This window comes from Nyctibius grandis, chromosome 5 (assembly GCF_013368605.1).
Source record: "Nyctibius grandis isolate bNycGra1 chromosome 5, bNycGra1.pri, whole genome shotgun sequence".
NCBI lineage: Eukaryota > Metazoa > Chordata > Aves > Nyctibiiformes > Nyctibiidae > Nyctibius > Nyctibius grandis.
In genome coordinates, this window is record NC_090662.1 from 59,946,596 (window position 1) to 59,973,450 (window position 26,855).

At 43.9% G+C, this 26,855-nt stretch overlaps 1 protein-coding gene across 1 annotated transcript; it reads right to left on the reverse strand.

Annotated features, from left to right (window-relative positions):
- Positions 1-1,549: 1,549 nt before the first annotated feature.
- Positions 1,550-22,736, reverse strand: ADSL (adenylosuccinate lyase). The gene is given in 14 exon segments (XM_068401497.1): positions 1,550-1,694; positions 2,010-2,186; positions 4,382-4,471; positions 5,036-5,126; positions 10,019-10,166; positions 10,917-10,986; positions 11,816-11,906; positions 12,279-12,325; positions 12,628-12,755; positions 12,758-12,798; positions 15,700-15,779; positions 16,584-16,628; positions 17,752-17,955; positions 22,494-22,736. Coding segments are annotated over 14 exon segments (1,455 nt in total). The 5' UTR covers positions 22,650-22,736; the 3' UTR covers positions 1,550-1,607.
- Between the last annotated feature and the right edge of the window lie 4,119 nt (positions 22,737-26,855).

The following is a 26,855-nucleotide window of genomic DNA, read 5'->3' on the forward strand; positions in this document are numbered from 1 at the left end:
TGACATTTTCCCTGTGTCACTGTTACTCTTTTTAAACTTTACAGGAAAACAAGTCCAATGCCTCACAGCTGGCAGCCTCTACCTAGCACAAAGATTTATTTCCAGGTAATGAGAAAAGATAACGTTAGCTCTTCCTTTTCTCTGCATAGGGTTGTTTGGGGTTTTTTAATCCCACAAAGAGGACCAAAAAAGGACTCTGTATCTATCTGTTTTCTTTCTTGCCTATCCATTTAAGCAATAGTTTGAAAAATACCAGTGTTCAATTAGAATTATCCTTTTCAAACAGATGGCTAATTAAATGTTAATAGCACAAGCAGGCAAAATGTTTTAAACACCATAAACTCAGAAAAATTTTGAGACATTTTGAATGCCATAGTCTAGAGGCAAAGTAAAGCCAGAGCGATATAGATGAGGGGAGATCATGGCCTTGAAGCTTCCCACTTCTCTGACTACTTAATATAGACAAGCCTCATTAAAACATACTGTATTTTGAAATCCTCTTTAAACAATGATGGCCTCAAGGAGAGCCGGTAGCTTCTTTCAATGAGTTCTCTCCAGCAATTCTCTCCAGCAATCACACTTGAAAAAAGAATGAAGTGATTCCGATCATGTAATTTCTCAAGAGTCTGAATAAATAACAGAGGGAAGAGGGAGCTTTTTATTGCACTCAAGCAAAAGAAATGGGCTGTAATGTAACAGCACTGGAAGAAGAGGTAAGGGGATCATTCCAGTTCAAGTCAAAGGGAGAAGAGCATGGTTCAGTACTGAATGTACAGTAAAGCACAAACAATACAAACAAAACATTCAGGGTCAGAAATAAGACCAAAGCTCTCGAATTTCTCTGGCATCCAATGAATTCCAACATCTTTTTTCTTTCCTTATCAGACAAAACTTACTTGCAGTAGGGAATGACTTTCACATGCCAGAGTCCACCTGCCATTCAGTATCAAGCATCTACAGCAAAGGCCCTGTAAAAGTAAATCACTATGGCTGGTTTGTAACCCACACCTGTAAATATGATTTTCAGAAGCTACAGAGCCACAGGTACAGTATTAAACCATCAAGGGAGCACTGAAGGACCAACAGTTTGATGAGCCAAGAAGTTCCATGGCCTCTCCCTTTCATTATTCCTACTTTTTGGCCTATTTGTTGCCCAAATCACAGTACTCTGAAAGCCAGGACAACCTTTTATCATCTTTCGAGACACCTGTGGAAAAAATTTAAAAGCAGATAAATAAGACGGAAATGGGAGTGGGCTCAGTTCCCCTTACCCCTGCTCTTCAACAAATAAGTCTTACGTGAATGTCAGGCAGCACCTGGCATTGCTCTTTAAACAGCTGGCAGTGCTCTATAAGGGGCCAATGAAAGGTAGTGTGATAAAGTTACCTTGTCACAATTGAGAGTTTCTCAGTAACTTGGCACGCAATAGATGGAGGCTTAATTAAACAGCAGACAAAGAATGAAAAGCCCATCTGGAATCAAGGTGGCTGTAAGCTCTGGGGGTTCAATGTACTGTAGAGAACCAAAATAACGTGACACAGTCAACAGACCTGGTTCAATAAGGCTTTTATTATCTTCCTGTACCCACACACCTTTGCAAAATATACCTAAAGTGCCAGCTCAATTTTCCCACCCATCTTGCTTTGGTATGGAATCAGCGCTGGTCGAACCTCCTCCTTCAGGAACTTTGCCACCTGTTCAAGAAAGACAGGAAAGAGAAAGTTTGCAAAAGGAAGGGTTCCCTTCTCCTCCTCATTCAGACCTGCTTGTCTCACTGGGGTCTCTGTTTCACACAAACACCTAACAGTCTGACACATCCAGGGTCAAAAATGTGAGGCCCACAAGGAAAGACAAGAAAGCCAAGGAAAACAAATGAGAGAAATGTATCTGCCTTAGTAGTATGGGCAGAGGTACACGATATGTACACTCTGGGACATAAGAGGATGAAGGATTAAACACCACATTGCATTACAACCTGCAGCACCTGTAGCCTCTTTCCACTACTTTACCTGTTGAGGAGCACGTCCAGTGAAGGAGGAGGGATCCAACAGGCTTTCAAGTTCTTTATGGATAGGGCTGAAGTAAGGATCAGCACGAACACGGGCAATTAAGTCATTATCACCCCCTTCCTGTTTCACAACAGCAGCTGCTTGCTGGGAAAGAACACGAATCTTCTCATGGCAATCCTGTAGGAGCAGGGGGAAGAGGAGGGGAAAAGAAAAAAGTCATTCCATTGCTACTGACAACACATGTTCATCCTGCTAACTTGCGCGGGAGGGAGAAACATCAAAGCGTACTGCACTGGACAGCATACAAATGAGAGACAGCTTGAACTGCAGTGTTTCATATACCACTATATTAAAATAAGATTTTTGTTCATCCTTCTACATCTGCCCTTTGAGGCTAAACCAGTCTGAATGATGCATGCAGTCCCTGTTCAATTATACCACAAACTTACTGGAATCTTTACGCTTCCTCAAACTCCTCAAATACTCCTAGGAGTCACTGTAGGATTTTTTTTCAGTTGTTCTATTCCCTGCTTGCATGATTTTTCCAAAGACAGACTATAGTAGCTGTTCCCAATACATTCTATGAACTGAAATACAGGAATTCCTTATTCACCACTAGTCAACCCCTGTATGGAATGTCATGGGAGCACAACAACATAAAACCTCTACAGGTTTGGAAAAGGGAAAAGAACCTGTCTAACTTAACGAGCAGTGAGACTATGTAAACCATGGCTTATGTAAGGACAGACTGAAGGGAAGAAAACCTTACAAACCTGAGGGCCTTAAGACATTCTTCTCCCAAAGAACCCTCACATGGCATTAAGACTGGCAAAACCCTTATAACAATTTTTCTGAAACACTTCCTAATCCCTTGACTTCCTGTAGTATCCATCTGTAAAAACAAGGGAACCCAGCTGTAGTCAGGGACAACCTGCTAAATCAGATGCTGCCATGCTGGCCCTAAAATACAGTCATGTGGTTCCACCTACAGCCATGTAAGAATCTTCTCCTCACATGTATTATCCTTGATCTATCTTCAATTAAGAGGAAAATGATCTCCTGTTCCTTGTTTCCTCCATCTAAAGGCCATCTTGCTCCAGCACTGACCTGCCTCAGGTGAACACATCTGTCTTCTGGATGTTTAGAGGAGGGAACTGTTCAATGGTGGGGAAAGGAAGTGAGTTGCTATGCTGTGAGGTGGGAAAGCATAGAAAATGTAATGTTCTGGAGTTCCCAGCACATGAAAACAGAACATACTAATGTGAATAAGAACAGATTTTATATGTATACTAATCTCTATAGATTTGTAATTAAACAGGACCAGAAAGAAGGTAGGCCAATAACAAACACAAATGAAATTCACTCTTCAATCTCATCAAAATGCAAAGGACTGTTTAAGGAAGTACGGGATACTTGAGAAAGAGAACCAGCTGAAAAGATAACGAAACTTATCCACATGATGTGACCCTTAATACCTTTAGTTAGGATGCTTACTGACTGACCCAGTGACAAGCATCAGAGACACAGGGACAGGGGGGAGGGAAGGATGTTTCCTGACTAACATCACAGGTGAGTTGCCACAAGTGTTTCAGAGAACTAGAACCACATATCCCTGCTCAAAGCTTCTAGCAAACCCTTCCGCTATTACTATCTTCCAAGTTTAACATCTGTCCCTGATGTGGAAATAATCATAGAAGGAAAAATTACTATCTAAAGGTAAGTGAAAATAAGCTGTTTTATTAAGATGTAAATTTGATTATCAGTTTTAAACTGAATTGCAAAATTAAATGATAAGGAAATATAATCTAATTATGTCTCGATTTATTTACTAAGGAAAACATTTAATTTCAATTTGCTTGAACACAGAAAACTGAATGAAGGGCCACAAACAAAGTTAATAATAAAAAGCACTACACTGAATTAGGGAAGTGACACATGAATGAATGGTTCAGAATGGTCTTACTTGTTTTTTTGTTAAGAGCACTGATTCGTTCTTTTAATTTATAAGGTAGCCAACTGCCAACATGTTCCATTTAAAAAAGCCTGGCCTGTGTTCCAAGTTCCTTTAAACATTTACAAAAGGAAAATGCCTACTAGTATCTACTATAAAAATAGGTCTCTCTCTTCTCCAGCACAGCCAGCCAGATTAGCTCAAACACACAGTGTTCCTAACAGTAACTATGGATCTCCATAACTGCTCTCTCCTCAGAGAGCAGAGACTGGCTTTGCAGCACCAGGGTAATATTAGTAACTGTGGGAGTACATGGAGAACAAAGAAAGGTGAGATGGTCAGGACAAGAGCCCAGGTACTTTTGTTTCTCAGGAGTGAAATGCCAGGCAGCAAACAAAGGTATTTTTGACTGCATTTGTACCTGACGATTGCCCCCTGCTTTCACCATCGCCATGATTATATTCTCTGTGGCCATGAATGGCAGCTCCTGCCCGATCCTCCTCTCAATCACCTTAAACAAAACAAAACAAATAGAAAAAAAAATCCAGCATTACAGCAATTCTGTAGACAACTGGGACTCCCAGTGAAGTTTTTCTCTCCCTTTAAATCTCCAGGACTGGACAATGATGCAAAGATAATATTTCTTTTTGAACTTAGCTATGGAAATCCAGGTATTGAAGCTGATAATACTTAGAATCTATATCTTGTAGGGGACATTACTGTGGAAAAGATGTACAAATTAATTTTTTTTTCAACCTGTAGGTAAGTTACAGGACAGTACGAGATCTGCCTTGACAGTATCTTTTGGCGGCAAGTTCTACAGATCCATCGTGCAGTTCAGGGAAAAATATTCTTTTTGAGAATTTTTTAATTTACTACCTTTTGGCTTCAACAAGTACCCTTTCATGTCTGTCCTGCAAACAGAATATAGTGAGAATGGCGAGCAAAATTCAGAAAACTATTTTTTGAAGTAACAGATAAAAATGTAATCCTTTGAGTGGAGGTTTTGATACACTTGAGCATAGCTGCAGCATTATCAAGGATGAAACACTGCACACAGTACCTACTGCTTTACCTTTGGATATACCACAAGTCCCTCGGAGATATTCTGCAGTGTACTCAGAATGATGTCAGCTGTGAGGAAAGCCTCAGCCAGGCACACACGCCTATGAAACACACATACCCAGGGCCCCAGTTAGCAATACAAGTCATATTCCAGTCTACCGCAGATCCAGATCTTTAGTTTCTGTAAAGAATTCTGTAAATAGCATTACTGTGGCCCTAAAGCTGGAACTGTTCTCCTTATAGGTGCTTCTTGTTGCTTAAAGGTTACAACCAGGAAAGCTAAAGAACATCTTACAGCAGTAGCTCTCAAGCTGGGGAGACGTAAGGGTTGTGTTTTTGTGTTTTTTTTTTAATGAGTAGAGAACGGGAGGGAGAGGAAGAGAAAGGGTAAAGGCGCACATGGAAAGCTCCAAGATAATTCAATGATTACACAGCTAGGAAAGAGGGCAGCGATTTACAGAGCTAGCAAACACATGAGACTGCCCTTGCCTGTGTTCTGTCTTGCCCTCTCTACTGATCCTACTCTCCAGGAGTAAGATGTGCTGCACTGTCATGCTGTGCCTGGCTGTGCTTGGTGGGGAACTTTCAAAGCGATCCATGCATTTGGTGGGGGCTTCCTCCAAGAGACCAGCTCCTGGTCACAAAGGAGGCTCCTGACAAAAAAGAATGACAAAAAGGAAAGAAGAGAAAGGAGAGGACTAGTGGGGATTGGGCTGGACCAGGCAAAAGGCTCTGTGTCACAGTGCAGCAGTTACAGCCTCACCCATCTGTGGCAGCAGTGCCTGGCTCATTCTAAACTGTGATCTTTTAAAATACACTAGTACTTGAACCTTGTGCTACATTTAAGGTCCCCAATTCTATCACACTGTCTTCAAAAGGACTTGGCTATTTTGGAGGTTGATTGCATTTTCTCTGGCTTGCTCTCCTTTCAAAACACTATAGCTTCAACAAGGAAAATCCAAGGCACAGAATTTTTTAATTGGATTATGAAGTGGACAAATGACCCTTTCTATTAGATGAGGTGAAAATAAAATGTGAAACATTCCAGTACATCTCTCAACACTTGGTAGCTGTTGGGAAATAAACACACCCTATCAACCAATATTCAATTTCTTAAATTTACATTGTTTGCAGCTGCCTATGTAGCTCTTTTCTTAACAAGACTAGCAGCTGTGGAGTAAAGTCCTTTTGGGAAAAAAAATCTTCTATTCTTTCATGAAATTTTATGCAGACATTATGTTTGTGGAGACATTTTAAAAATAACGTTCTCATCAACAACCTGAACACTAGTCTATAGCCAAAACTGCTGTTGTTCATTGTTCCAAAAGCCCCACACCTTAGAAATCTAACAATTTCTAAGATTTTAGCAGATGAAATTCATCAACAGCAGACTACTTTGAAACTAAAACGTTTCAAAGGTAAATATGAGCTTTATGCAAATTTAGTACTAACTGGAAGACAGAAGCATTAAATTTAACTGCTATAATTTACTTGAAAATAATTGTAGATAACTTTTGCTCATCTCAAAATGATCATAATGAAGAATCAGAAAACAAAGCAAAGTTTGCTGAGCAATATCTAAAAGACCTGCACAAGTTTTTATGAAACATTACTTAAAAAAATAATGTTTGTGCTCTGTCTTTAGGATCTGAACTACTTGTAAAGAACAACACTCTACAAAGAGATGAAAATAAGTTTTTTTAGATTATTTGGAGGGTTAAGGGATTACAGATAAAATGTTGAATTATTCTTTAAGAAGCGAAGAGGAGCAGGGTCAAAAACACATTCAAAACAGGGAGGAAAATTTGAGAAATGTAAGAACTGCTATAGCGTGCTGTTGAAACAGGAAGACTAGCGAGCTCAGCTCGCTCCCTGAAGTGCCTGTACACCAATGCACGCAGCATGGGGAATAAACAGGAGTTGGAAATCCGTGTTCGGTCAGGGGGCTATGATCTAGTGGCAATTACAGAGACTTGGTGGGTCACCTCGCATGACTGGAATGTGGTCATGGATGGCTATGTCCTGTTCAGGAAAGACAGGCCGCTAAGGAGAGGTGGTGGAGTTGCTCTTTATGTGAGTGAGCAGCTAGAATGTATTGAGTTCTGTCCAGGGGTGGATCAGGAGCGAGTTGAGAGTTTGTGGGTGCAAATTAAGGGGCAGGCTGGCAGCGGTGATACTGTTGTGGGTGTCTATTACAGGCCACCGGATCAGGATGAGGAGGGTGATGAGGCCTTCTACAGGCAAGCTGAGAGCAGTCTCGCAATTACAGGGCCTGGTTGTTGTGGGGGATTTCAACTACCCTGATATTTGCTGGGAGGCCTACTCAGCCAGCCATCCTCAGTCCAGGAGGTTCCTCCAGTGCGTTGATGATAACTTTCTGATGCAAATGGTGGATGAGCCAACTAGGAGAGGAGTGTTGCTGGATCTTATCCTCACTAACAAGGAGGGTCTGGTTGAAGCGGTGAAGGTTGAGGGCAGCCTTGGTTGTAGTGACCATGAGATGGTAGAGTTCAGGATCTCATGTGGCAGGAACAGAATAGCTAGCAAAATCACAACCCTGGACTTCAGTAGGGCCAACTTTGGCCTTCTCAAGCAATTGCTAGGGGAAATCCCATGGGACAGGGTACTAGAAGGTAAGGGGGCTCAAGATAGTTGGTTAGCATTCAAGGACTGCTTCTTCCGAGCTCAAGATCAGAGCATCCCAGCAGGTAGGAAGTCAAGGAAGGGTACCAGGAGACCTGCATGGTTAAACAGGGAACTGCTGGGCAAACTCAAGTGGAAGAAGAGGGTGTACAGATCATGGAAGGAGGGGCTGGCCACTTGGGAGGAATATAAGTCGGTTGTCAGAGGATGTAGGGAGGCAACTAGGAAAGCTAAGGCCTCCTTGGAATTAAACCTTGCAAGAGAGGTCAAGGACAACAGAAAGGGCTTCTTCAAATACATTGCAGGTAAAACCAACACTAGAGACAATGTAGGCCCACTGATGAATGAGGTGGGGGCCCTGGAGACAGAGGATAAAAAGAAGGCGGAGTTACTGAATGCCTTCTTTGCCTCTGTCTATACTGTTGGAGGCTGTCCTGAGGAGCCCCGGACCTCTGAGGCCCCAGAAGAAGTCAGGATAGAGGAGGAATCTGTCTTGGTTGATGAGGGCTGGGTCAGGGACCAATTAAGCAACCTGGACATCCATAAATCCATGGGCCCTGATGGGATGCACCTGCGGGTGCTGAGGGAGCTGGCGGAAGTCATTGCTAGGCCACTCTCCATCATCTTTGCTAAGTCGTGGGCAATGGGAGAGGTGCCTGAGGACTGGAGGAAAGCGAATGTCACTCCAGTCTTCAAAAAGGGCAAGAAGGAGGACCCGGGTAACTATAGAACGGTCAGCCTCACCTCCATCCCCGGAAAGGTAATGGAACAACTTGTCCTTGGTGCTGTCTCTAGGCACATCAAGGATAGGGGGATCATTAGGGGCACTCAACATGGCTTCACCAAGGGGAAGTCATGCTTAACCAACTGGATAGCCTTTTATGAGGACATAACCCAGTGGATAGATGATGGTAAAGCTGTGGATGTGGTCTATCTCGATTTCAGTAAAGTGTTTGACACGGTCTCCCACAGCATCATCGCAGCTAAACTGAGGAAGTGTGGTCTGGATGATCGGGTAGTGAGGTGAATTGTGAAGTGGCTGAAGGAAAGAAGCCAGAGAGTGGTGGTCAATGGGACAGAGTCCAGTTGGAGGCCTGTGTCTAGCGGAGTTCCGCAAGGGTCGGTACTGGGACCAGTTCTATTCAATATATTCATTAATGACTTGGATGAGGGAATAGAGTGCGCTGTCAGCAAGTTCGCTGATGACACAAAACTGGGAGGAGTGGCTGACACATCGGAAGGCTGCGCAGCCATTCAGAGGGACCTGGACATGCTGGAGAGTTGGGCGGGGAGAAACTTAATGAAATATAACAAGGGCAAGTGTAGAGTCCTGCATCTGGGCAAGAACAACCCCATGTACCAGTACAAGTTGGGGACAGACCTGTTGGAGAGCAGCGTAGGGGAAAGGGACCTGGGGGTCCTAGTGGACAGCAGGATGACCATGAGCCAGCAGTGTGCCCTTGTGGCCAAGAAGGCCAATGGCATCCTGGGGTGTATTAGAAGGGGTGTGGTCAGCAGGTCGAGAGAGGTTCTCCTCCCCCTCTACTCTGCCCTGGTGAGGCCGCATCTGGAATATTGTGTCCAGTTCTGGGCCCCTCAGTTCAAGAAGGACAGCGAACTGCTAGAGAGAGTCCAGCGCAGAGCCACGAAGATGATTAAGGGAGTGGAACATCTCCCTTATGAGGAGAGGCTGAGGGAGCTGGGTCTCTTTAGCTTAGAGAAGAGGAGACTGAGGGGTGACCTCATTAATGTTTATAAATATGTAAAGGGCAAGTGTCACGAGGATGAAGCCAGGCTCTTCTCAGTGACATCCCTTGACAGGACAAGGGGCAACGGGTGCAAGCTGGAACACAGGAGGTTCTGCATAAATATGAGGAAAAACTTCTTTACGGTGAGGGTAACCGAACACTGGAACAGGTTGCTCAGAGAGGTTGTGGAGTCTCCTTCTCTGGAGACATTCAAAACCCGCCTCGACGCGTTCCTGTGTGATATGGTCTAGGTAATCCTGCTCCGGCAGGGGGATTGGACTAGATGATCTTTCAAGGTCCCTTCCAATCCCTAACATTCTGTGATTCTGTGAGAACAAGAGCAATTTATTACCATGGCTTCTGCATCCCTCCCTCTCTCTGCTGGTTTACTTTGCAGAAGATCTTGACGTTAAAAAAACCTAACAGTTTTGATCTGATCTTAGAGAGGAAACCAGTCTGTAGTCTCTAGATTCTATTGAGACTGCTTCTCATCAAGGTGGTAACTTGCGGTTTTAGTTTAAAAATAGTATTTTCTAAATACATCAAAAGACCTTCCTGCACCACACCTTCTGAAATTGCTGCATTGCATGATCTAAACAAACCTGTTGGCACTGTCATCCAACGTTCGCTCAAACCACTGCACAGAGGCTGTTTGGAGGGGATCAAGCACCAGAGTCATCAGGTGTCGAGCCAGGCTGCAGCAGCGTTCTGAACGCATTGGATTCCTCTTGTAAGGCATAGCACTTGAACCTGTGAAAGGAGAAAAAAGTGATGGAAACAGGACATAGAAATAGTGCATTCAGGAAGAAGAGATGAAGGTCCTCCCTCAGATAAGACAAATGTGAGGAATCATATTTTTGAATAAGCCTGAAAACTTATTTTCTAAGGACAAAATGGAATAAAGAAAATGACACCACCACACTTCCCCTTCAGATTAGAAACATCCAAATGTGGGAAGAAAAAAAGTGAGAAGACATTTTGCAATTCTGCAAAACAGAAGAAGTACTACCACATAAAAAGAACAAACAAACTTAATTTTTAATGTAGTATTTAGCACCATCTCTCTAGGTTACCTATGGCAACTTTGGCAAGGGTCCAGCCTAGTTTCATTGTTCCAAATTTGTCTGTTTATAAAGAACAAAATGCTGAGTCAAGCTGAAAACCTACAGCTCCAGGTAGCTTCATGAGGAATGGAAAACACTAATCACTCCTCAGACCCAAGTCTTCCTCTATGGGGAATACGTGACTGCTTCTGCTCTCCCCCCAAACCCAGGAAGTGCAGAAATACAAATCTGATTTTAATTTCTTAATATCCAGAAACCTTTGGGTAAAGTGCATTTTTTTTTTTCTTTAAAAAGGACTCAAAATACTAACAATGTCAAACCTCAGTTAACTCAAAGCAACTTCTGTCAGTGACATTTCTAAGTTTGCTTAAAAGGCTGCACCAACATAAAGGAAAAGATACACACACTGGTCCAAGAAATGTCTTCCATCCCTTACCAATCTGGTCTTTCTCAAAAGGTTCCTCTATCTCCTTCAGGTTGGCCAAAAGACGAATGTCAGTACAAATCTAGAAAAAAGCCCAAGAAATTAACAAACAGAACCAAACTAACACACACGAATATCTACTTCTATTAGTGTTCTTGGAGAAGTGTTTGCATCTGTGTCTGAGAAGTAAACTGGAGAGACAACGAAAAATTTGACAAAAAAATTGACACTGCAATCATACTTCCTGGCCTAAAAATCTCAGTCAAGAAAACATAAGGAAAAAAGCATGTCTGCTGTATTACAATGGAACAGGACTCCAGGAAGGGCAAATGTTTGCAGGGACTGGAAGACAGACCAGGAGGGAGCATAAAAAAATTACACAGTGATTTGCAAACACAGATAATTTGTGCTTATTGAACCAGCCAACCTACAAAACTAAAACAGAAGAAAATACCACAGATCACTTTAGCCCAAGACAAGGAGGCAGGAGGGAACCGAGATAAATCAATGAAAAGAATCCACAAGGACAGAGAGAATAACACCATTATCAGAGAAGCAATTAACTAGGAGCAAACGGTGAAATTTAAAAACTCCTCTACACCACTAGGAAAGACATTTACTCTAATTGCATCAATTTAGCATAGATTAGACTAATATCTGGCGTGGGATTTGTTAACCCATCTTAGAATTTGCTCAGTAAACTTGCTTTATTTGCCACTGGTCTTAAGATCTTTGAGGTTTGATTACTAGGCATGTACACAGAGGTGAATTTACACGATCACAAAGAGAACAGCTGAACAAGGAACACCAATTAATATTTCTTGAGAAGAGCATTCTGCACCATGAGCACCTTCTCTTCGAGATCTAAAATGTTTCCCCCTCTTCCCGATATATACAAGTAGGGCACTCACCTTGTGTACAGATGCCCCCAGACTGGCCAGCACAGACAGGACTTCAATATCCACCTTGCGACTATAGGTTTGCCCTGTGACCATATAAGCTCTAAAAATAAGCACAGAAGTTGAGTTCTCCAGACAGATACAACTGTGCTGCGAGACTCTGAGCAAGGAGTGACGTGGCTCTTAAAGTGGTGGGTTGTCATTCTGCCCTGATGAGACCAGCTTTGGATTCAGGCTGTCAGTTTTGGGCAGCATGCAGATGGGAGAGAAAAAAGCAGAGGGAAAATAGACAGCCGTACTTTGACAGGGAAACAAGTAGCAGTGGCCTATTTAGGAGGTGAAGTTTCCTGCAGGAAGCTTCTACTGGGAATGGAAGATGGCAAAGGGAGATAAGTCAACAGCAGCACAGATGTCAGTTTGGCAGCTAGGGGAATCCGGGCCAACATGGACAGCAGGAGTCACACTTGTTACATACCGCTTAAATCCTGCCTTTGCAGTCACTAATCTGTCCAGCTCTTCAACCTCAGGGTGAAGAAAAAAAACCAAAACAAACAGAGCTCAGAATGCAACAACTCAGGAAGGTCAGCAACAGCAAAAAGGATCCTTTGCTTTTCTCAGTTTACTGTCAACAAATGTGATACTTGCTGGGAAGCACCCCCTCCCCAAATTCTGCTCACTTGCACACAGGGCCTTGTCAGTGGGCCCCAGAGGGATCACAGTGCCCTTGTGAATTGATGCCAGAATCTCCATGTTCCCCAAAACAGAACAGCATTCCAGAGGGGAGAACTGCAAAGACTGGAAGTCTATGCCCTGGGCTGACTTACTTTACTATGGTCTCCCTCAAAGAGCTGCAAGAAGCTGGCTTGAGTGCCAGTGGTGCCTTTTACACCCCGAAAGCGCAGGTCATCCCGAGCCCGCTCCAGGTTCTGCAGGTCCATGCACAAGTCCTGATCCATAAGCAGCAGCGTTTCCCCACAGTGGTGAGCTGTGCAGGTCTGAAACAACCAAGAACAGTGTGTTACTCATTGACAATTTGCACAGTAACTCAGAAGGACCACACTTTCCTGATGAGTCTACTGTCAAGACCTCCTTGCAGGCTGTCTCTCTGACTCCTCTGAGCAGAAATTAAAAAGATCTGGCCTATGCAGTGTGCTGCTTTTGGCTGGGATAGGGTTAATTTTCTTCATGGTGGCTGGTATGGAGCTGTGTTTTGGATTTGTGCTGAAACAGTGTCGATAATACAGGGATGTTTTGGTTATTGCTGAGCAGCGCTGACACAGAGTCAAGGCCTTTTCTGCTCCTCACACCACCCCACCAGTGAGTAGGCTGGGGGTGCACAAGAAGTTGGGAGGGGGCACAGCTGGGACAGCTGACCCCAACTGACCAAAGGGATATCCCATACCATGTGACGTCATGCTCAGCATATAAAGCTGGGGGAAGAAGAAGGAAGGGGGGGATGTTGGGAGCGATGGCGTTTGTCTTGCCAATTAACCGTTACGTAGGATGGAGCCCTGCTTTCCTGTGGGTGGCTGAACACCTGCCTGCCCATGGGAAGCAGTGAATGAATTCCTTGTTACGCTTTGCTTGTGTGCACGGCTTTTCCTTTACCTATTAAACTGTCTTTATATCAACCCAAGAGTTTTCTCACTTTTACTCTTCTGATTCTCTCCTCGATCCCACTGGGCGTGAGTGAGCAACTGTGTGGGGCTTAGTTGCCGGCTGGGGTAAAACCACAGCACACAGGAAAATGTGACAGCACATATATACCATATATATCAATGGTACTGAAGATATGATAATTCTTTTCAGGAATTAGATGTAATTACATCAAGAGAAAACAGTAATTGTCGTTTCTGTATGTGTGAGGGGACTAAGAAATAAGTGAGAATGGGTATCTGAAGGTGTTTCACTACATTTTTTGAGAGTTTCTTAAATAAGACTGACCGGAGGCCCACAAGTCAGAGTACCTAGAAGGGGTTTCACCGCGTTTTTCCAGAGCTCTGTCACGCGGAAAAGCCTCACTCGGTGCAATGAGGCGCCTTCGCGGGCCCGCTCCGCTGGCGGAGGGCGCCCCCTGCCGGCCCGCGGGCCGCGCCGCGCCCGGAGCTCTGCCCGCAGAGGGGAGAAGCCAAGGGGCTGGGAGACACGGGCGGTGCAGCTATCCCACACCCTAATTCTGCTCGCCCAGGGCACAGGGGACATCCTGGCTAATATATAGCTCACCGGTGTGAATGTCTCCGTGCAGAAGCATCTGCATACGTGTTGTGATTTTAAATGATTCCTCTAAGGGACTGTTCCTTTTTATTTATGAGAACGCATTCCTCGGCCTCTGGGCAAACATGCAGGGATTAACAATACTGTTAGCCAAGGTTTTTTGTAAGACCTCCACCTTGAAATAAGTATCTGCAAGCTTCAACCACACTGTCCCCCTGCAAAAGCTTTGAGGAGAAAATGGGGATATTATACAGAGATTTTCAAATTATCCACACGAACTCCAAAGGCAACCTCTATACTATTTCAAAAAAGCATATGCATACGAACAAAGTGCTCCTGATTAAGCTCAGACATAAAAAGGAAGCATGCAAGATGTGGAAGCAGAATGGGGCGATCCAGAAGGAATACAAAGAAACTGCCCAACACTGCAGGGATGGGGCTAGGAAAGCCAAAGCCCACCTGCAGTTTAATCTGATGTGGGATGTGAAAGGCAACAAGAAAGGCCTCTGCAAGCATGTAAGCAGCAAAGGGAAGGCTAGGGAAAACATGGACCTGTTCGTAAATGGGGCAGAAGCCCTGCTGACAAAGGACACAGAAAAGGCCAAGGTATCAATGTCTTTGTCACCTTAGTTTTGATGACTTCACCTTGCATATGCTTCTTGAATACTCCTTTGTACGCCTTCCAAAAGCCAAGATAAAACTGAGCCCAGAGAATACTCCTCTGAAAAGCTGCAGACGAAGAGGGACCTAGGACTAGAGTTGACTGAACTGACATGGCATATACAGCAAGACGATTAATCAGAGACCTGACCTGATGCTCCCACTCTCCTTCAGGAGAATTTTTAAAGTGCCAGACATTAAGTCTGACATGACCTGTGCTTAATTTCCCTGGCTCTGGTGTTACATATCACCAGGGCAGCAGATCCAGGCTTACCTTGAGATGCACAGTTTAACGCCTCTGAAAGCAAACTGTCTTCATGAAGCAGCAGATTAATCTACCCCAACAACAGACCCATCCAGATCTCGTAGTCCTTTCACTCAGTAGTCTGCCTAAAAAATCCTATCCTGTCCTATTCTATCCTGTCCTATCCACGGTCGATGTCAGAAGTGCTGCACAAGAAATGTAAGTTTCCCAAGAGACAGAAAACAGTATCGTCCTGTTATACAGAAGAAATTCCTCCTGGTTCTTCCCAGGGATCCAAACAGGGCTGTATGAAAACTGATGGATCCTGAATCATCACTTCAGAAGAAAGCTTCAGCTATAGTGACAGAGTAGCTGTAGTAGCAAGTAGCCAGTAACAAACCTTTCTAAGCTGCAGTTGACAGAAAAACAAACATGAAGAAAAAGTGGCTGGAAGACAGGCTTACTGCAATTCCCAGTCATGCTTTTTGAAACAGCCCAGAATACACGCATCTATGTTCGCCAGGAAGTCGTTCCTTAGGAAGCTGTGTTAAAACAACCGCTGACAGCTAGTCAAAGCAACAGTTCAGTTTCCTGAGACAAGCCTGGAGTGAGGCACATGCTCCCTTTTCTGAACCACCACCAATGTCTTATTGATGTCCAGCAGTACCAGCTGCCACTGGTCAGAGATGGGAAAAAGAAGGATGACAGCAAGCAGCAGCAGGTCAATTTAACCAAAGCACAGCCGACAAAAGGAAAGCAAAGGCTGATGGCTACTTACTGGTAGTGAGTGAAGCCCAGAGTAGGCAGGTCAGCATACTTCTCAGCAAAGTCGGCCAGCCGGCTGATCACCCTTGCGAGCTGACGGATGCAGGAAGGATAGAAGAGAGGCAGAATGAGAGGAAAAAAAAAATCCCAGAGCAGAGGCTAGCATGCTTAAGCACAACCACACTGTGAGAAAAAGGGGAGGGAAAAAACAACTGTGCAGTCCTTGAACACACACCTCTAATTGTAGAATATGGTGTGTTTCATTTTTTCAGGGCATGCACATAATTTTGGCTTGCTACAAAAGAGATGATATAAGTGGTTGGACTGAGTTTCGTAGCTCAAACTAGTCTAATCCTTGTGCCCAGCCTAATCTTGCAGTTAGTTTATCCCTGGCTATTTTCTTTATTCCTGGAATTGGTCAGAAGTGAAGTTGCTTGAGGTATAATTGAGATATGTATAGTCCAGGGCAAATTCAGTGCCAACACATTCACGTCAGACAGACAACACTATCTGACCTGGGTGTACTACACTCCCACTATATTTGACCTCAGAAAATTGTATTATACAGCTTCTTGAATGCTGACACACTTCTAGGAATACAGTTAAGGGGATGCCTAAGCTGACTCTGAAAGCAAACACAGTTGTTTTCTGAAACAAGTACCTGTGGCACAGATAAACAAGGAGTTGCTTATAATTCCCATGGTGAGCAAAGAAACTTTGGGGAGTCTTGACAAAGGAAAGGAAGATAACTTTAGTTCACTTTCTTGAGAATAACCCAAACAGACAGCTCCTTCTAGCTTCCCAGCAAGGCTTAGGAAAATCCAAGTTAAACACAGGCTGTTCACAGGACATCAGCGCTACCCAATTCTGAGACACTATGCACAACTGCCTTCTCACCTTGGGTAGCAGCAGGTTAAACCCATCACGGAGGACAATCAGATCCTGAAAGAAGCAAAGAAAGGAAGTTTGGGCCATGTCTGAAGGACCAGACATAATGGCTTCTCTCAGAGAAGACACAGATAATTAAAATCGCTTTGGCTGCTCAAAAGTCTCTTCTTAAAAATGAAAGCTCTGCTTTCCTTCTTATATCAGAACTTGCAGTGAACTTGCTTATGACAAAAACGCTGGATCCGTCATTGCTCCTTCTATACTATCCACAGAAAGTCATCCCGGGCAGTAGAAGACCTATTTCCACTGACTGGGTATGAACAATTATTTTGAGATACTCCTGATGCCCATGGAATGACAGACTAAATCATACATCCCAAGTGGGAAATGCAGGCACTGTAGACTAAAGACAGCAGGAAAGTAAGTGGACTGATCAGGCAGCAGTTGTCTTTACTCCTTTTGAGACTGAGGTACAGCTAGGTGCAAGTGTCACAAGGAAGATAGCACTACCTAAAAGCCAAACAGGCTTGCAATGAAGTAGGGTAGAAATAATCACGCAGCAGCGTCTTGTACGACAAAAGCAGTTGTGACGTTGCAATGACTTGGACACAGGCGAACAGCAGTAAGTACTTAGAAATTAGGCTTTAGCTTGCATTCAGTTCTAGACAGGTTCTCCCCAAACATTTTACAGTTCTGCAGAACAGTGGTACTTCCTTTTTCACTTAACACACATATCCATTCTCCTGGACACCGAAAAGCTTTATTTACCCTGAATTAATACAGGGGTTCCAAGCAGCAGTTGAAAGCTCATGGGCTGTCTATATCAAAAGTGGCGTGTTTTGTAAGTCAGTGAACTCTTGGCATAACTGACAGTTCACACGAGTCTACATGCGTTTGCAACTCACAATCTCTTATGTCCTCGAATATTTAACGTGCAAGCACAGCTTAGGGAACTGTTAGTTTCCAGACAGATCTTGCTTCATATCAAAAGAAAGAAGGCAGGAGGAGCTTGCCTTCCTAGGGTAGCTAGGATAAAGGGGAATTAACTTCAACAGTAAAAATAATAAAAATGTCTGAAAAATCTATTCAATATTATTTTATAAAGAGCTATCAAGTAAGCAACTGTAGCTTTGTTTCGCCCAGCTCTGCAGGCAGGAAATGGAAAATACTTTATTACCGTATTATCCCCTACGTAACAGGAAGTTGCTCCAAGGTGAATGATGGCTGCAGCTTTTGGACAGCAGTGGGCAAAGGTGTGAACGTGGGCCATCACATCGTGACGCAGCTTCTTCTCTTCCTCCGCTGCCATCTTGAAGTCAATGTTGTCCAGATTAGCTTCCATCTCCCGTATCTGCTCATCTGTGATAGGAAGCCCAAGTGACTGCAAGGGGAAAAGAACTTTCTATTTCTTTTTGTCTTTAAGAGACAACTCAAATTGAGACAGAAGCTGTTCAGATAATTTACTCCCATATGACATCTCACGGAGGCATGGCAATTTGGCATAATCAAGAGCTGTAACAGCAAACGCTTTCATTCTAGAGTTCTCCAACCTTTTCCAACATGATAGGACAGTGTTCGTGCTTAGATGTTCCTCTTGGGCTTCATACTTTCCTCAATCACGTAACATCCCTGTGACAACTACAAAAATTAGTCAGGTGGGGAAAAGTGATATAAAAATCGTATAGTTTTGACTTCTTTTAATGACATTTACCCTTTGCGTAAAGAACAATCCAGCTACCATGTGCCTAGATAGCTTGTGCCTGGAAGAACTCTTTGGACCACAACTAGACCTACTCAACTGTAAACAGCGGTCTTAAAACATACGGAAAGGTACATACGTTTGTACCTTTCCAAAAGTCCTGAAGTACTTTATCTCAATCTGAATCTGGAAACTTGGGAAATCAGTTACTTGATCTGGAAGCAGGAGATAAATGCTTCTAGTTCATGGTGAAAAATTCTGCTAAACCTTTTCAGCAAGTTGACTTAAAAACAGAGTAAGATATCAAACCACAGAATTATACACTGGTATAACTCTTGCGCAGCTCTACACTTGCACAAGCTAAGCTCAGAAAAATATATTTTCCTGATACCGAGAGTTTAAAAGTCTCACAATGAACTTGGTATTACTGCCTTTTCCAAATGAAAATGCTATTGTCTTGTGCCTTAGTAGTTAGAAGTCACCTGCCAGGAAGCTTCAAGGATACAAAGTATTTCTAAAGCTGCTTCTGTTCAAAATCAAACTGGCTGAAGAAATGTTTTGCAGATGTGGCATCTGGAACTAGAGAAGACAGCAAGTGAAGCAGATGTGTCTCCAAGGTCCTCATCAGATAATTAGTACCCATACAACTTAAAACACTATGCTGCAAGTGTATACACAACCATGAGCATCCAGATAAATGAGGAAAAGTACCCGGCCCCAGACTGCTGTCTTTGAGGTGTACTGATAGAGACCGTAACTGCCTGAAAGCACACAGGCAACTCAGTAGGCAACACGCTCTAGCGCCAAGATTAAAATCTCAACGCATCCATGATCCATTGGGAAAAGCCGACCACAGTATGCAGTCATTGACAGCCATACAGAGAGGAAAGAAACAATCCCCAAGAAAAGGGACTACCTGTCATAGGAATACATGCAAGGTAGGCTAGTGCCAAGGCAAATGCTGTTCTCATGTGTGCACAAACATCACATGAAGCCTCTTCCCTGTGAGTTTTTGCTGATATTGACAGTACCTCAGTAAGAAAGCAACTGAACATCCTTCAAACCTGTCTACCTAAGAAAACTAAGTAGGAAAACTACTGGAGGGAGAACACAGGGTTTTTTCCAAAGCACTAAAGGTCAGTGATGTGCTCTCTGGATTGTGCTTTTAAGGTGTCATTCCTCCGAGGCTGTTCCAACACTCTGATGTGCCACTGTAACAACTATGACTCGTCATTCATCCCTATTCCTAAACGGCAGAGCAGAGCAGGCAGATGACATGGAACGTCTCCTGCAAACAGAATGAGAACACTGGACTGCTCATCTAATAAAGAACCCACAACAGAAAAAGAATGAAACTTAAGTTGGACAAAAAAAATAGATCGAGGGCTGCTACAGGCTCTTATAAGGGAGAAAACATTCAGATTGCACACATGCAAGAACATTTTATTAGTCAGTTTGATGCTGCAGGATGTCAAAGCTACTTCTGCTAGAAAGAAGAGCTCCATGAAATTTATACTTCTCTTTCAAATAACATATTGTTTAGGTCAAGAGCTCAAGATTAAAAAAAAAAATGAGGTATTAATAGAGGTAGCATAATACAAACGAATTTTTGTTCAAAGAAAAACCCTAGAATTTTGGGATGGGTATGAACTCACGCTTCAGCTCTTAACCCAAACTTTAATGACTGTCAGTTGGGAAAAGATTCATTTAAGGAGCTATCTTTTACTTATCACACATTTTGCTGAGTCTCCTCTTTCAAGCTCCTTCTTGTCCATTGTCTGCTGTAAGGAACAAAATACCAACTGTAAAGATTTTCTGTCTAATTCAGTTTCAAGTGAAATAATTTTTTAGTTCTTACTTCACATATTCCAAGTGGACTACTCAAAAATTTGAATATTGAAGGAAACCATTTGCCTGGCCCTGTACTTCACCTAAAACTTTATCACTGAACTGCACATCCCCTCTTTTACTACTTTCCTGCAACTTTCGGAAAAACTTTGGTTAGAAATTCCTAATATTCTAATTCACTGCAAAATAGGCTTCTGGAATGACTGTAGAGGCTTGGAAGATAGTCAGGATAGTGAGTATACTACTGGAGTAAATATTGCCCATAGCTCATTCATTACTTTTTTTTTAATGTACCCCAAAAGAAATAGCATGTATCTTCAATAAGGAACCTGAGGAAACTGCTTATATCTATAACTAACTGATCATTGACAGAGCTAACAGGTGCTGAAAGTAGCTGACTCTTCCTCTTTCAGTCCAGAGTTGACATCAGAAGACAAACTTCTTTGGAACGAAGAGACAGATAAAAATAGTAGTCTCCCTCTTCCCACTACAAAGAGGGTGCTCAAGAAATTGCAAGATCTGTCTCTGCTTTCTGGGAACAAAACTCTATGGTGGCAGTGGGAGGGAAAGCAAGGGTCAAGAGACAGATGAACCCCAAATTCAGGGCTCAGGACTGGAAACCTAGAAGTCTCACAGGTTCTTTCAGCAGCTTGCTTTCTCCTGTTGGGCAAGATGTGCAAAGTTCTTGAACATTTTGTTCTTGAACAGTAGAAAAGGTGATGATTGATGATTATCTGCTGAAATTGATACAACAGTGTTTAAATTATCATGCTTTGAACATGCAAAACTCCTTAAGCATGCATTCTTGGTATTGACACTTCCTATACTGGATGAAATTTGCAGTCTGCTCACTCCAGCGTCTCAACTGTGACGATACCTAGCACATGGTATTTCAGATAGACGACTCCTATTTAACACAGCTGTATAATTATATCTTCAGCTTTTAAAACATCACGTTTGGAGCAGCATACTATTGATGAGGCCACTGTAGTGGTATGATCCTTGAATGGAGAGGGAACACATTAACAACACTATGCACTGCTTGGTCATTCTCCAGCATGGTGCTTCTCTGCCCTTACAGTAACAGCCAGACCTAGTGCTTGGATTTTGCTTCCTAACAACCCCAGTACTTCGAAAATGGAAACTGAAGGACTCTGCAAAAAACAAATGGGCAACTATTGAGTCCGAAAGCTATCCTTGTCAGAAGGCAGAGTGATTTTGTGTGATTGGTTTGTTTTTCGGGAACATATTACAGCGTTTTCACTGTCAAAAACCTGATACCAGTCTTCCTCTCAGTCACAAGAAGTCAAGTTAGTGCATCATAAAAAGTGACTGTGTCTCAACTAAGTAGCAATAATGTACGCAAACCCCTTATTTGGACCAAATTCTAAGTAAGAAGGTTTAGCTTAAACTACATTTTAAAAATGTTAACTCCATAGGCTCTACTAACACAACAGCTCACAGTCATATGGACATACTCTCAGTCTCTGCTTCCTAATAGCTGAATTGATACCAATCTTTTGTGCCATCAGGGTTTTTTTGTGGCGCTCGGTCCGTCAGAAATGCCCTAAGCATTTCTGGGGCAGCTGTTCTACTCACTTCAGCCAAAAGTAAACTTATCTCCAAAATAAGGGCTATGTAAAAACAACTGGCTGCAGATGCATGGGGTGGTCCAGCTGACACAGGCTGACAGCAATCTGATTGAACAAGAGAGCAGGTCTCATCAGTCACACCTCCTGAAAAGCAAACAGCCAAGCCCCGGAGAAGGCCGCTGATGTTTGCTCAGAAGGCAACCACCCCCCACCATCCACAAAAACTGCTTAGCAAAGCTCTTACAAAACTGATTTCACAAAGAAGGCAAAAGTGCACGGGGGAGGGTCTGAGACAAGAAGAGGTGATTTGCTGGGGGGTTAAAAGGTACGTGGACGGGCTGTGTACAGAGGGTTGTGTAAAACTGAAACGGAGCTTGCACGTTTCCCCCCCGGAACACGCGAAGGGGCGCCTGAAGGCTGTTCTGGTCAGTTTTCTCCCACTGACCCCGGGCAGAGCCCGGGCGCTGCTCGCTCTCGTTTCCCAAGGCAGCTCCGGGAAAGCGGACGGGCGGTGATCGCCGGCTCCCGCCCCGCAGGCACCCAGGGAGCGACGCGCGCAAAGAAAACGGGCGGCGAGCGGCTCCAGCAGCGACCCCCCGCCCAGGGCCCCTCTGACCCCTCACACCCGCCGGTAACCGGTGGTCCTCCGCCAGAGCCCTGAGGGGTCACTGAAGGGAAGCGGGACGGGGGCGCCAAGACGCTCCGCCGCGGCAGCCCCCCGCCCCGGGCCCAGCCCCTGTCCCCCGCCAGGGCACGGAGGCGGCCCCGTCCCGCCGTTACCTTCTCAGCCTGGGCGAGGTAGAGCCAGAGGCGGCGCCATGTGCCGAACTTCTTCCTCTCGCTGAAGTTGAAGCCCATCTCGGCACTGGCGTATCGCGACACCAGCGGAGAGCGGTAACGCGCCAGCACGTCCTCCTCGGCGCCGGGGGTCGCCATGGCAGCGGCGGCGCGGAGGTGCAGAGCGATGGGGACCGCCCAGGGTAGGGCGACCGCCGGCAGCGCGGGATAAGGGCGGGCGGCGGCCCCGCCCCGCTGTCGTGAGAAGGCCCCGCCCCCGGCGCGGAATACGGCGGCGCGGGCCCAGCGCGGGGGAGGCGGTGCCGCAGGTGCCGGGAGGGAAGATGGCGGCGAGGGCAGAGCGGCAGAGAAAGGTGCAGAAAACACGACTATTAAATGCTTAGCAGCCAAACACATTTATTAGTCTTTTTCTTTTTTTTTTTTTTTTCCAGGAACCCAAAAATATTTTGTAGTTATAATGTAAGCAACTGAGTTGCACATAATACAATCATATCTTTCAAAAAATAAAAATAAAAACAAAAAAAGCTGTTTAAAAGCCCAAAAAAAAACCTTCAGAAAACTTATATAAGTATTACACCATCTCTCAGTTTCAATGAAATGACGACGACTTAATTCCTTATTACTCTTGTCACACTCCAATAAAACATCACCCTTTTGTTTTGTTTTTTTTTTTTTTCTTTTTTCTCTAAATCCAGCATGAGAAATACAGTACCTGCTATGGCAAAAATACACATAAAATGCAACATTTCAGCTTATTTGTACATTAGTAGAGTTTAAACATTTTATTGTTGTTGGTTTTTTTTTCTTTTTAAGTGAACCAGTGATTTTAAGTACCACTATACTAAAAGTAAAATATAGAAAAGGAGGAGGAGGGGGGGCAGCCAGCCATACCAGAGCACCTTCTGAAGTGCTGAGTTTCTGTGTCCATGGAAAACCCCTTAAGGAAGTTCAAACACCTGCGAGCGTACGGGATGGAAATGATGATGAAACCTGGATATGCAAGACATTGTGTCATCTCCTCTATGTTCTCCCTGTTTGTCCTGTGTCTCTCTTTAGCACACACTAGAGAAGGAGGGGAGCAACCAGAGCTACGGTAAGAGTGAAGCGTTTCAAGTATAAGAAAAAAAAAATAAACACTTACAGGTAACTTGCAAATAGCATCAATATACACGCAGCCACTATTTTTATTATTACAACGTCTGCTTCTGGGGGACAGTGTTTGGTTTCAGGCAAGAGGACTTTAGCTGTACCTTCCTGTTACCTATTTATGTGCAAAGTAGAAAAGCTGCCTTTTCTAATCCAGCCGTTTTGGACATCACTGATTTTCTGTTCTGCAACCTCCTCCCTCCGTTTTGTAAGGAGAAAGGAAGGTGGCATTATTTTACCCAAGAAGACTTTATGAAATGAATCTATTTCTCCATTCCTCTTCCAGACACACCCTTCTCCCATTAACTTGTTTGCAATGAAGAGAAACTCGCCAAACATCTGATGCCCACCCTTAGCCAGTTTCCTGAACAGGTAGAAGGCATTTACCTTTGTAAACATAATCCCTTATGTTTGTGGAACTCAAAGCAGCATTTCGTATCTCCATCCAAGCGGTGGAGATTAAAATAGATCAGAACGCTCCCCTGTCACTGCTTCTCCTCCTCCCCTTCCCTCCCCCCGCCCCCAGAGAGATTACATTTGGTTACTTTTGTTAGAAGGTGTTTTTTTTGGTTCTTTGGGGAAAATACTTAGCATTTAATTCAAAGTAAACATTACAGAATTACCATCAGCAGAGTCATACTGCTGTTTGTTCTGCTTTCTAGATGAGAAAGAAAAAGCATTGTGCATCAGATATTCTGCATGTTCTAGACAGGGTGCGGCAGAAATCCAAGATACGTATGTGTGTAAATCCTACAGGTGCACATGCATCATTTCAGCTTCTTTCTCTGCAGAATCACTGTATGCGTTTCACCTTGAGTACTGGCAAGAGACGGAGAGGGTGGCATATGGCAACGGTGGAGAGATGTTCCTAAGGCCATGGGGAGCAATGCAGGACAGAGAGGACCAGGGAGTGTCAGATAGGAAGGTTTCAGGTACAGAAACCATATTATTGATATTTCAAAGGCCAAATTCCAAAAGGCATGGGCTCATATGCACATCCCTGAGACACACATCCAAGAAAGAAGAAACAGCGACCATGTGATTGGAGAGGGGAGAAAGCAGCAGAGGTTCCCTGACAGCTGTGGGATTTACCCAATGAAAACCTCTTTCCCCACCACCCTCCCAGAGACATTCTGGGAGAGCTGTAAGGCATATACACAAGCAGCATCTACTGACATTCCCTCTGTTCCTACGTTTTATTGGCAGGTGACAGTCCTGCACCTGGGTCAGTGCAATCCCCAGTATCAATACAGGCTGGCGGATGAAGGGATTGAGAGCAGCCCTGCAGAGAAGGGGTACCAACTGTATGTATCCTGGGCTGCATCAAAAGAAGCATGGCCAGCAGGTCAAGGGAGGTGATTCTGCCCCTCCACTCTGCTCTGGTGAGACCCCACCTGGAGTACTGCGTCCAGCTCTGGAGCCCTCAGCACAAGAAAGACATGGACCTGTTGGAGTGGGTCCAGAGGAGGGCCACGAAGATGATCTGCGGGATGGAACACCTCTCCTGTGAAGAAAGGCTGAGAGTTGGGGTTGTTCAGCCTGGAGAAGAGAAGGTTCCGGGGAGACCTTATAGCAGCCTTTCCGTACTTAAAGGGGGCCTATAAGAAAGACAGGGACAGAGTTTTTAGCAGGGCTTGTGGCGGTAGGACAAGGGGTAATGGTTTTAAACTAAAAGAGAGTACATTTACAACTAGATACAAGGAAAAAATTTTTCTACAATGAGGGTGGTTAAACACTGGAACAGGTTGCTCAGAGAGGTGGTAGATGCCCCATCCCTGGAAACATTCAAGGTGAGGCTGGACGGGGCTTTGAGCAACCTGATCTAGCTGAAGATGTCCCTGCTCACTGCAGGGGGGTTGGACTAGATGACCTTTAAAGGTCCCTTCCAACCCAAAGTATTCGATGATTCTGTATATCGTGGACTAAAAGAGACACTGCATTTCAAGTGTTACTGGTAACACACTGAAATTAATTCAGGGAAGGAAACAGAAAGCTAGTCTGCCCTTCATCCCTGGAGCAGCAGCATAAAGTGGCAAGGTTCTTCATATTACAGTCCCCTCTCTGGAATTACACACCGCCACCTCCCCCTTCCTGATGGCAGGAAAAGATGTGTCCACTTGAAGGATGACATCATCAAAAACTGAATTTAAAGGCAGGGAAAAGTACACAAACTGATTCTGATTTGGTGATCTGGTGAAAGAAGCAGCAAGCTCAAAGTACTTCAGTCAAGTTTGACGCTTATCTAAAAGTACGACGTGTGACCTGTAGCAACACTAGCATAACTATATAAGGAAGAGCAGGAGAAGGAAACTAGCATAAAGACAGAAGAGTATGAGTAACTGAATCTCCATCAACTTCTGTTATTTAGGATCCGAGTGTCTGATGGCTTTAATCATTAAAAAAAAAAAAAAAAGGTTATCTCCCTCCACACAAGCAAACAATGTAAAAAAAAAAAAAAGAGTGATTTTGCTGTAAAAACCTTGTAATACTTCTATCATGCCTTTAAAGCACTTTACAAACATTTACTAGTTGATCCTCACAAAACCCCTGTGAGGTAGGTAAGTATTATTATCACACGCCCCCCCCCCGCCCCCACCCCCCCCCAGCTTTACAGATGAAAAAACAAAGGCAAAGAACTTAAATGACTTGCCCAAGGCAAGGGAAGAGTAATGGCCAATGTTAAAATCCAGGAGTTCCAGGCTTCTGGTCCTGTGCTCAAAACCACTAGTTCAAACATCTAGAAAGGAGATAACAGCTGGAAATAAAAGCCAATTAAGTTTAGAAGAAAAGGTAAGATTTAAGAGGTTGCATTAGAAGGGGAAATGTACCACGAGGTATTTTTGTGAGTCAGTTTAAACTTCAGATTTTTCTTTTTTCTTTTCCTTTTTTTTTTTAAAGGCAATCTGACAGAGTGGAACCCTGATAAGATCACATCTGCAAGGCAGGCACAGATGCGAAAGTGATCAAGTCTATTACTTATTACAGTACTGTGAACAAAAATAAAATTGCTGCATGAAAACACTCAATACAGGCAAGATAATATCTCAGTTTATGGTATTACTTCTAAGATAATGCCAAGGATAATGCAGGTACCATGGTACACCATGGACAAAGGAAAAAGTCAAGTCAAAGCGTCCCTATTAAGGTGACGAAGAGGGCAGCGAGATCTACATTTTTTCTGAGGAGACTGCTCCTGGA